Genomic DNA, 12,185 nt, shown 5'->3' with positions numbered 1-12,185 from the left:
ATGAAAATTTCTTATTTACTAGACATCAATGAAAAGCAAAAATATTTTACAGCATCTACCCTCGTAAAAGAAAAATTACTTAATACATGTGTTACAATTTTTATACAAATTAAAGCTTATGTTGTTTTACGGGAGAGGTGCATATGTTAACCGACCAAAAGACCAATATTAAAAGTTAAATAAATGAATCAGATTAGTTGATTTTAAATAAATTAAACATACTGAAAGATAAGTGGATACTTATCAATATCCACGAATATTCAAAATCTGGTTACGTTTTAGTCCCTAATCAACAAGAGCCGTATTTAAGAGCAGATAATCAAATGTCACTAATTTCAGCGTTATTTATCAGTTACTTATGTAGTCTATTTTGCATTAAAATCCTAAATAGCCCATGCCAACATATCAATTTTATATGTGTAAATTGTAATTGTGGATCAAGAGTTAGCGTTCGCAGTTTTCCAAATCATTGTCACTTTGGATAATGAACGACCAATGAACAACTCTCATATATTTTTGATGAAGCATACGTATATTTCAATTTCTGTGCACAATTAAATTGGAAATTAGTAGGAATTCTTTAATTGAATTTATTCGTTCTTAAGGACAGAGGATACAAACCTTTCCTTCAAATCATGAAAATAAAAATATTAGATACATGTAAAAGTACATGTATAGGAATATGTTTATATAAATAAAAAAAAATAAGTTAAGGATGGATTCTTGTCAGCATTTTACGTCGTCAATGGGTCTCCATAAATTATGCAAGTCGTAAAATGCAAAATTCATATTTAATTATACTGAAGGAAAAACTATTAGTTAATTTGTCAGTTTAAGTAATGTTGAATCTGTTTCTTATGAAATTAATAAATTTTTCGTATTATTTTCTTTGATTTGCGACAATCGCCATAATATTCGCAGTTCGGTAGCGAATGTCAACATGTCCAGATCATTTTCCGTAGAAAACCCCGAGAGGGTTGTTTTGTAAAATCTACAAACTGTGAACATTATCGAAGCATTGCAGAAGCCCAGGTACAGTTATGACAAATTAAATCATAGTTATTTATGCCCGGGGCATTCCGATCAACCAAAAGGGAAGCTTGAACTTGAAGGTCACAAACATATGTGCTGTGCAAGATTGCAGATCCACGTTGCCTCGTCTGATGTCATGTCATGTGCAGTGAGCATGTAAGTTAGTTATATATGTCTAAGATTTTTATAATTTTGAAATTGAATTCAATTACATGCTGGTTTGTATTGATTTATGGGAATTCGCACGGAAATTATCAATATTTCGTCTGCTTATTCCCGCGACTTGTCAACATTTGAAGAGGATATATTTCGTGTGTTCGTCAGGGTTATGAATAATAATTCACAAAAATAGCATTTTTTGTATATGATTACAACAAATTTTATATTTCTAACTAGCCTACTAGTCTACTTCAAGACACAACAATCATCAAGTTATTAGAAAAGTAAGGTGTTCCGCTTCGGTACAAATCAAACGGAAAAATAACTTGATATTGTATGTGGAAATATCAATAATATTGAAACACAAAATTGTCTAATAAATAGAGCAAAATGAAACATTAATGTTCAAAACTATTTATATTATTGGTTTGTTTTTTTTTTTTACTCTTCTGTACTTTTAGGATAAAAAATGTCTATTTATTTATATCCAATACGCTATAATATAAGACATTATACATGTGGTAGAATCTATTAAAATATCTTCATTCATTTAAATCAATAAATGAAATACAGATGAGATAAGTTGTTTAATCTTATAATCAATTTCCATTAATTTAAAAAAAATAGTTTAAGGGATGTTCATGTCTAATTCTTAGGAGTAAAACAACCCTACTTTACCCTAGACTAGAAAAAAAAGACTGGAGGTCAGAATGCAGGATGATTGAGCATGGAGTGCTGGCAGATGGACTATTGAGGTACATGTATAAGAAATATGGACACTACTTTATCTAACTATCAAGTAATGATGCATCCGTGCTGCTATGTAAAATATTTTACTTTTTTTTAAATTATAGGTCAACAAAAAATTTGGACTTTCACCAGGTGGACACATGTTCAGCAAGAAATTCTCACATCAAATGAATGATGGCTGTCTGTGGAAAAGATATTTTCTCAGAATATATCATGTCAGAAGCAGGAATTACATATTTATCTGATCAAAGAAATGTTTTTGTAAAATGTGGAAGTCAATGCATGTTATCAAAGTCACTCTGCTTGTTGCATGATTCCATTCTTGATTTTTTTCAGAAACTTTCAGTCAAAAATAGTTTTATTTATAATTATATAATGTTTAATTTTTTGATTCCCAAGTACCCGATACAGTGCAAGCTTTGTAGAATGTGATTACTTTACAAAATCTTTGATTCAGATTTGAAATCTTACTCCCAGAGTGAATTTTTCAAGCATTATCTTTCATTAGATTACAATGTGAAGATTTACATGTACTGGCATTACAACAACGATGATGATATATACCTAGCTCTATGTATTCAGTTGCTTTACATTTTCAAATACAGTGAAAATCTTAAAATACAGTTCTGGAATGCATAAAAATGTGCCTGCTTTAGATCATGTAGTTAAAGGGTGATTTTAAGCAAGAGCATGCCAAACAAAATTGCTGGTAGTGGCCGGGTTAAAATTTAGATTTTTACAAATGAACTACATATACAAGTACTTGCAGTAGAAACCCTCAAGAGGTAATTTTTAATTCAATTTCAATACATGTTATTGACACTGATCAATAAATGTTTGTGCTACAAATTCTCAAAAAGAAATTTCATCCTTGAATAAGTATTTTGAATCTAAATGTGAAATTAAGTTTGATAGCTGCATGCATATTATTGTTACAAAGTTCAAGGATGTCATTTTCAGGCAAAGATGCCAAAGGGCATTGATTGTCATAGATGGCTTTTTTGTTATCTTAAAACTCCAGCAAATTTTACGCAATATATGATCACATTGAGGAGTTATATTTATTGGTGCTGAACAAACTATATACTTATAAATGTGTGTAGGTATTTATTGTCCCTCGCTTTCGCGAAAGAGAGGGGACATTAAATCTCATTCGTCTGTCAGTCTGTCTGTCACAAAAACTTTAACCTTGGCCATAACTTTTGAGTGAGAAGAGATTAGGCTTTTGTATTTCACATGTACATTACCTGTAACAAGACCTTTCCAAATATACTGTGAATTTTGACCCCGTGGCCTTGAAGTTTGACCTACTTTTCAAAAAAATTAACATTACCTTAAATTGGTCATAGCTTTTGAATGAGAAAAGATAGGACTTTCATATTATGCCTGTTCATTACCTGTGACAAGACCTTTCAAAATTATACTATGACTTTTGACCCCGTGACGTTGACCTTGAAGTTTGACTTACTTTTCAAAAAATTAACATTTCTTTAATTTGGTCATTAAATTTAAATGAGAAAAGATAGGGCTTTCATATTAAATATGAACATTACCTGTAAGAATACCTTTCCAAATGTACTATGATTTTTGACCCCATGACCATTACCTTGAAGTTTGACCTACTTTTCAAAATTTTTATCTTTGCTTATAACTTTTGATTTAGAATAGTTAGGGCTTTCATATTTGACATGCATGTGCATTAGTAGTGACAAAGTGTTTCCGAGCATGCTATAATTTTTGACCCCTTTACCTTGACCTTCACGTTTGACCTAAATTTCAAAAAAAATTATATTTGGTGATTTCTTTGTTTGGAATGACATATGATAGGGTGTTCATATTTGACAAGTGCATTACCTGTGTCAAAATGTTTCTGAATATGCTATGATAGTTGACCCCATGACCTTGACCGTGACCTTCCAGTTTGACCTAATTTTCAAACATTTCATCAGTTTGCTAACTTTTGAAGGAGCAAAGATAGGGCATTCATATTTGACAAGTGCATTACCTGTGACAAGCATTTCCAGATGTACTATGATTTTTAATCCCATGACCTTGACCTTGAAGTTTGACCTAATTTTTTTTTATTTATTCCTGGTTATACTGAAGGTTAAGTTGCTTTGAATTAGTCCTGTGCATGTGAAGAATGTATGTGATAATTATTCTGTAATTGCCACTAGAAAATTGATGTATTTTATAAAATTGTCAAACATAACATTCATAAGAATAAAATGACAGAGGAAATTCGAAATGAATATTTTGAGTATCATTAGTGTAAAATACCATAAAAATAGAATGTATAACTGGTAGAAATGAATGTATTTATGTCACAATTACACCAAATTGATATATTTTTGGGGATTAAAAATCTTTCTTATAGACATTAAAAACACTCTGTAAATTGAAGATTTCAGAAAGTATAGAGCAAATTCGGGCTAATTTTTTTTGATAATTTGCCTGATTACTATATCTTTTTTACCTTGTAAATTAATCTTGAACCTTTGAATATTCATCAGACAAAAATCTAAATATTTGACATTATATGGTCAATTGTAAAAATTGAGATGAAATTTCATGTGAATTCATGAAAACTGAGAATTTTGAAAAAAATATCGAGGAAATTCGGATTAAATGTATTTATTGAATATAAAGGATTTCACGTTATCTTTTCACCAGCTCATTTCATATGAATTGGTCATCAAAAATAAGTAACAACTTTAATTTTATGGTGAAAGATATTTTTTCAGTCAGCAAAATTTATTCATATGCATAAATTTCAAAACTTCTCTGTGTAAAAGTACTATTTTTAGGACTGACTTTCAAATGACCTTGACTGAAAATCAAGGCCGATGACACCAAAGTTTTTGGATGTTAAAATAGTGTAAACAGTCTGAATATTGAGTATTCAGAAAATCAAAATTCTGCCATTATAAGAAATATGAGAAGAATCCATCCTTAAGCCGCATTATGTTTCATATTTTCATTCATTTTTCCCCATAATGTCTGATAAAGTGATTACATATTATTTGTATTTATAAGGTTGATGACAGAAAGGAAGAAATATGAGCATCAAAAGAAGTTTACAATCTCTTTTTAGTATTTTAGAGATTTGATATATGGATCATTTACAATCAAAATAATTCAAAAATATATACCAATCAATTCATCCATTTTTTTTCGGGGGGGGGGGGGGGGTATCAATATCTTTATCATCTCCAAGATTAAATGAATATTTAATCACTTATTGTCAATGACGGTAATAGTAACGTGTAAAACTATGAAGGGCATTCTTTTTTCTAAAGATAAAAAGCCCAAGGAAGATGAATAATTCTCGACGTTAAAATGAAATACGAAGAATGACAACTCTGGTTTTATATGATAAATTCTTTTAAATGCATAGGTAAGGATCCCTTAACTGCGTCATGAGAAGGGAAGCATAAATTATTCTATGTATGAAACTGCATTAAAAAATTATAAACATTGTTTGTTTTTTTCTCAATATGGTATCCAACCTCTCTGGTAAGTATAAGGATACTGTGGACACCAAATTAAATTCAAGAAGTACTTCAGTATTATGCACATACCGAGTACTCCAATGAGTCTATTGATATGAGGAAGGAAATACTTTGTTTATATTAAAATCAAAGAGGAAAAAATTCCCTCATTACAATTTCCAAAATAATAATGAAAATTGATCAAAATAATGAATTTTCACTTTGATTTTTCCTTATTTCTTTTGTCACCGTATTATTTTTAAGATTTACTACATTGATCGAGTCCTATGAATACTTTTTATTAACTGTAATTTTTTTCATATATTATCTGTGTATAATGCAATACTGTTCTTATCATATTTTTTAATTAAGCAATATATCCGTTTCCATCTTAACGAAGCCCAATACGTTACCTTGAACATCATGATATGGTTTGCATATCGAAACCTAAATGTGTAGTATCCCATGTCACCGTAGTCCAGGTACAAAATTATTGATTAAAAGTGCATTTGGCGCATGCGTGTACTCAGCTAAAAATACTAAAACTTGGACAAACAAGGAAATGACTTCTCCTCAGGCAGGTTGGTGAAATTCTTTTTTTACATTTAGAAATGATTTTAGGATTTTCGTTTTTTGACGAATATGTAGCCGCATATGTGATGGAAAGTGATACGTACATATACAAATGTGTGTATCACTGACCAAAATATTGACAATATACATGTATATTAATTTACCTAGCTTTAATGTAAATCAATTGCGTTTAATTTAAACTAAGTTTCCTGTTTTTTGAAAACTTGAATAATATTTTTTTTTAATGAGTATTTCTTTGAAATATATATGTAAACGCCTACTTCCTGGTCGTCTTTAGTATATATTCCTGATAAGAACGTATTCAGAATATGAACATAAACATTCTAGGGAGCTTTAAACTTTTGTTATTGAACAGTTCTCGTCTGTTGCGATATATTTTCATACCTAGACTCTGTTGACCTCAGCGGTGTCTAACAACCAAGTACTTTCGGTTTTCAGGGGTGGCTTATCAGCCCATGAATCTTAACCAAGGTGTCACCGCACCATATACACTGGTTAATGTGGATGCATGTGGAAATGTAATCCAGGTAAAGTTGGAAGGAAGTAAATATCTTCTACTTAAATGTATGAATATGAAACATTGATGTTTACCCTTTATTTTACGCATGTACCTCTATGCTGTAAAATAAAATAATTAAAATAAAAATTTCCCCTGGAATTGGACCAATATAGTGAAGCAACCTTTACTAATTTCTTGACAACTTAATGTTACAGTCACCAACACAGAATCAACCGCAGACAACCAACCTTGACATTTTTATGTGGGTACTGGCTGCATTTGGAACAGTTGTAGCTTGTCCTTTCGGCATATTCTCGATATGCTATGCATATATGGTAAGAAACATTAAAATGTCACCAATATACATGTATTACTCTCAAAGCTGAACACGATTTGTAAATAGTTATACGCCATATTAGTTTTCCGATATTAGCACTGGGGTATATATCCTTCGCATTCGTTTCACCTGACTACTTTCTTGTCACGGGTACCTGCGTGGAATGGACGACACATATTCTTACAATACCTTTCTTTACATTTTATTGCAATGTTAAAATAATTTGATTTCAAAATATTCAGAATGTTTATCAGTTAATTATACTTATTGTTTTACTTTTGAAGTTTTGTTTGTATAATGTCAGTTAAAATGAAGGAGTACCGCGAACTCTAACTCGAATCCTACCTCCATTTTACACGCACATAAATGAACATTTGTTTATCAAATTGGCTGTTGAAGTATTTCTTAATGCAAAGTAGTCTTCATGGGTGATTTTAACTCTGAAACCGATGTCAATATATTAATTACTCTTAATTACAACATTTTTGTACGGGAGTAGAAAGCTGTGTCCATTGAAATAAGACTTGAAAAAGTCACCGGATTTGCTCATTGATATGGTTAAATGACCACTTTATCTCTGAGTATGTTTAATATGGATAAAATTAACTAAATTTGGTTCGTATGGTAACCTTTTTAGTTGTTTATCTTTTGAAATTGGACATAAAATGAAATTTTTTGGTGTATTGTGGTCTGTAAATATATGTTCCCTCTTTCGTTTTCTTTCTATAAATAATTCACTTTGTATGAAAATTGACATAAATATCTACATAAATTTTAAAATTTATTTGAATACGATAACTTCTGACCTGTGGGTAGGTGGTGAAACAGTGTTATAATTAAATGTCCTTTACTAAAACTTAATAGAAATAATGAATTTACAACATTTTTTTTCAGTCCAAAGATGAGGCTTTTTATCCCATGAGGAGATACTACAGATTTACGGCCATGCTGGTGGCTTCTGTCGCCATATTGTCTTTCGTGATTACCGTTATCTGGACTATGGCCGTATTTGGGAGCCTAAGTAGATACTAAACGGCGTGTTGGTATATTTTCTACTGATTGTAAATAAGCAAGTTTTATAGTTAAAGATTGTGAACTGCAATCGTCGATAGACATTGGATAACTATCATTGATTTATGTATGTAGATTTTTTTTTATATATACATGTACATATCTTTTTTCAACATATGTATGTACTTTACTTAACTGCTCTAATTATTTTGAAGATTTATTATGTTTGAGATCCTATGAAATGTTTTGATCGGCATGAAGTTTTTGCAGTTAAAGGTACCAAAACCTTATACATGTACTTTCTTAAACTAAATCAACTGCTGGGTATAGTAGAAATGTAGCATAATTAAAGATCTTTTGATTTTATACTGTACATATTTGCTTTAAAAAATGATAAAACTGACATTCTCAATAATAAAATCTTCTTTCCATTGTATACATGTTTTTGAAAAGTTACAAATATATTATGCTTGTTTTGATTATTATTCATGACTTATTTATTCTCTCATTTTGTTTAGAATTTATTTAATATCAAAATATAATAATAATTTATATGGTACTTGGATGTCATTAAAATGTTTTAAAAGAGTTCAACGATTTTGTCAAAATTAATTTGAATTTGATATTTTAGGAGTTTTTGATAAAGTGTATACATGTAACAATACTTATCTTTTTTTTTAAACTAGGCTCTTGGCTCGTATAGAAGCAGCCATATTCAAACCGCATGTTGACTAAACAGTCCTCAAATAAAGAAATATAGTAAGTAAATTCTTCTGCTGTTGGGACAATTCAAACCCTGAATCAAACCAAAAGAAGAGCTGTAAAATAGAGTGAATATACTCCCTTTTAAATTTTTTCCTTGTGTTTCTTGACTTACAATTAACACAAAACGTTTTAATTTATGATAGGGAAATGTTTCCACCAACATACATGTATTATTATTGTATCCACAGCAAAGAACTGCCCCATATACATGTAGGATTCTCAAACTGAAACTATCAGAAACCATACATTTACAGTTGCTGTGCATTACATGTTTATTACGATAACCCCTGCTTAAAAGTAAAATCCCTACATATCCAACTTATACCCAAGGCTCCCTTTCTAAGGAGGAAATTCTTCAAAATCATATGTCAGTTTTAAATAAAATACATGTGTATTTTTAATATTCCTAAAAATCAAATGAATTTGAATTATCATACTTATATTGGATTTCTAAACTTCATAAAAATCCTTACAAACAAAGATACATAGCAGGTTCCAGTAAATGTTCTACCAAGCCTCTTTCTTTATTCCTCCCTAAAATATTAACCAGTGAAGGAGAAACTTCAGGAGTGCTGCACAACAATATATTCAAGAAGTGGTGTGAATCAGATGTGGATACTTAAAAATTCCAACGAACTTTTAGAAAATTTGAAGTCACAAAATTTAAACAAAATCAATCACATCAAGACCTATTTTTGTATTCATATGAAGCAGAATTTATTCAAAATCTTATATTTACATTCAGTGTAATTTTCTTTATAAAATCCATTGGAAATCTGCGACATTCAATACCCTGTAACACATACAAAACCTTGTCACTGCGCGGTAGAATGCACAGTAGCAACTATATGCATTTTATATACTCTAAAACACCAAAATGTATATTTGCCTCAATTTAATTAAAAACAACTACACTACTTATTATCATAAAAATTGTACGTTTAAAATTGTCATTTTTTCCCTCGCAAAATTCATTTGTGTTATATAACTTTCCACGTCACAACGGCTCACTTTCCATGTCAGAACGGCTCTTAAGTCTATTAGGCACACCTTTTCTGAAAGGCGCTAAATCATAAAAAAAAAATAACGAAATTAACAATTATGAAGAGAGAAATTAGAGAATGTAAATATATAACGCGCTGCATTCAATATGTCGACACGGCCAGGTGCTGTTATAGAACCGAAGATTAAGAATTCAAGGCTTAAATACATGAGAAGAAGATACTTACTGTGGCCTTCAACTCGACATTTAGAAATATCGATGGCGTATTATCGATTAACAATAGTTACTTCCATTCATATATCGACTCGATATATCCCAGTGAGCTTGAAATAAAAGATAACACAGAGTCTGACACATCTGTTTCATATTTGACATTTTACTAGAAAAAGACGTCAATGGTAACCTAACAGCCAAGCTTTTATGATAAACGTAAAAAATTTTCAATCGTCAACTTCCCTTACTTATGTAGTGACATACCCTCATCAACTGCATATGGGGTTTATGTCCCTCAGTTGATTCGATAAGCAAGAGGATGCTCTACGTACAAACAATTTCTAAATCGAGGAAAGCTATTGACAATCAAATTGATGAAATAAGAATATCAACAGTTTTGTTTAAAGTTATCATTTTGGAAGTTCTATTGTCGATACAATTTCTAAAACGAGGAAAGCTATTGACAAACAAGTTGATGAAATAAGAATATCAACTGTTTCGTTTAAAATCATCATTTTGGAAGTTCTATAGTCGATACAATAACCTTGTCAGCAAATAAATACAATCTTATCAGACTATCATTAAGTCGAATGCTGACTGACGTTTTTCATACTAATCGTTAAGCTATTATTTACACACTGAATTGTCTAATTTTTCAGTTTTTCCCGATCATGACAAGGAACACACGGCAGATGTGACCGGTCGACAGGGGATGCCCACTCCTCCATGGTACCTGATCCCACCTCTGATGTTTTAGAGGTCCGTGTTTGCTCTGCTCCTGATTTATATTGTTTGAATGGACTCTTAAGCTTGAATACTGTTCGTTATCTCCATATTTCATGCAGCAGTATTTATATATTGACCGACAGCGAAGGATCAATGAAGATGTTATGAACTACAGAAATAGACATATTTTTAAGCATGATTTGGCTGATGTTTCATCATTCTCAAAATGAGTGTTATCTTTATATCATGTTTTCCTTTCTTCTGATTGACAAGGAGCATTAACTCTGCGATTCTGAAAAACATTTCATTTGTTGCCTTTTTCATATAAGCAGACTATTAAACGCAATCTACTGCTATACAGTGCATGTACATTACTACATTTTACTTGCCCGCCCGGGTTTTCTGAAAAATAATAATAAAACAATACCATATTCATAAAAATGAATACATAAAATATTCATTTTACGGTATTGATTTTCTTTATTCTTATTAATTTAACGATTTCCCACATTCAGATTCTCCTTAATTTCTCACACAATCTCTTTGTTCACGACAAAAAAATATGAAGTGACTATCCTCAAATAAGCACGTTTGGTGTTGTAAACTCAAGACTTCGTACGTGCAAACTTTTTCAGTTAAGAGGATTATCATGTATATAAAAGTTTTATCTTAATTTAAGAGCCCTCTATATACTGCACACTAGAGAGTTCTGATTTTGTGGTATTTTTATGCAGATAGAGTGATCTGCCCTTTGATTAAGAATAAAATAAATTGAAATGCACAGTTTATTACTTAATTTGTGATCAAATCAAGCATTCATAACACTTTAATAGGCCAAGATGAATAGATAGAACACTTCATTTGCAGGTATTTTGCCCACTTAAGTAAACAAAAGTGATTTATGTTCACCAGTACTTCATTGTCTTTGAACATTTTTCCTGGGGGTAAATGCAAGGCACCCTATGTTGAAAATGTGATAAATAAGCTCAATACTTGCACCTTTACACACTATAATTTTCTCAATGTCCAAAAATATTTTCATCTAGTGTATAGAGGGTCCTTAATTACAAATAACACACTATAATTTTCTCAATGTCCAAAAATATTTTCATCTAGTGTATAGAGGGTCCTTAATTACAAATAACATAAAAGAAAAGTATACAACTTGCTTCTGTAAATTTTAACTTTAGAATAAAAGTGATAAACATTCAAATATCTGTAGCCATTGCATATCAAGTAAAAATTTAATACACGCAGGCATTGTATATCATTATTTCAAACCATTTGAAAAGTGTTAAAAGCTCTATTAGCTTAAAAAAGAATGATGTTCAGCCCATCCCGTATCTATTCTTCCCTAGAGTATTGTACCGAATGTAACCATAACCTAACCTGCACTGTTCTACAAAGGGGTCCGTAAAACTAATAATGCCTATTAAAACGCTAATCAGTTCTTGGTGAATTAAACACCAATGAAGCCTACTATCGCTAGGTGTTTATATATATATATATATATATATATATATATATATATATATATATATATATATATATATATATATATATGTGTGTGTGTGTGTGTGTAATATTTATGTAATATTTTAGCTT

General features: G+C 30.6%; 1 protein-coding gene across 1 annotated transcript; it reads left to right on the top strand.

Annotated features, from left to right (window-relative positions):
* Positions 1-5,910: 5,910 nt before the first annotated feature.
* On the top strand, positions 5,911-8,309 carry LOC133196442 (uncharacterized). The gene is made up of 4 exons (XM_061332336.1): positions 5,911-6,013; positions 6,465-6,553; positions 6,741-6,860; positions 7,757-8,309. Exons 1-4 carry the CDS (start codon positions 5,995-5,997, stop codon positions 7,892-7,894), a joined length of 366 nt encoding a protein of 121 aa, XP_061188320.1. The 5' UTR covers positions 5,911-5,994; the 3' UTR covers positions 7,895-8,309.
* Positions 8,310-12,185: the final 3,876 nt, after the last annotated feature.

Source organism: Saccostrea echinata, unplaced genomic scaffold (assembly GCF_033153115.1).
Source record: "Saccostrea echinata isolate AGI-Se365-2 ecotype Australia unplaced genomic scaffold, CSIRO_AGI_Sech_v1 ptg000030l, whole genome shotgun sequence".
Taxonomy (NCBI): Eukaryota; Metazoa; Mollusca; class Bivalvia; order Ostreida; family Ostreidae; genus Saccostrea; species Saccostrea echinata.
This window is presented reverse-complemented; position numbering and strand designations above follow the sequence as displayed.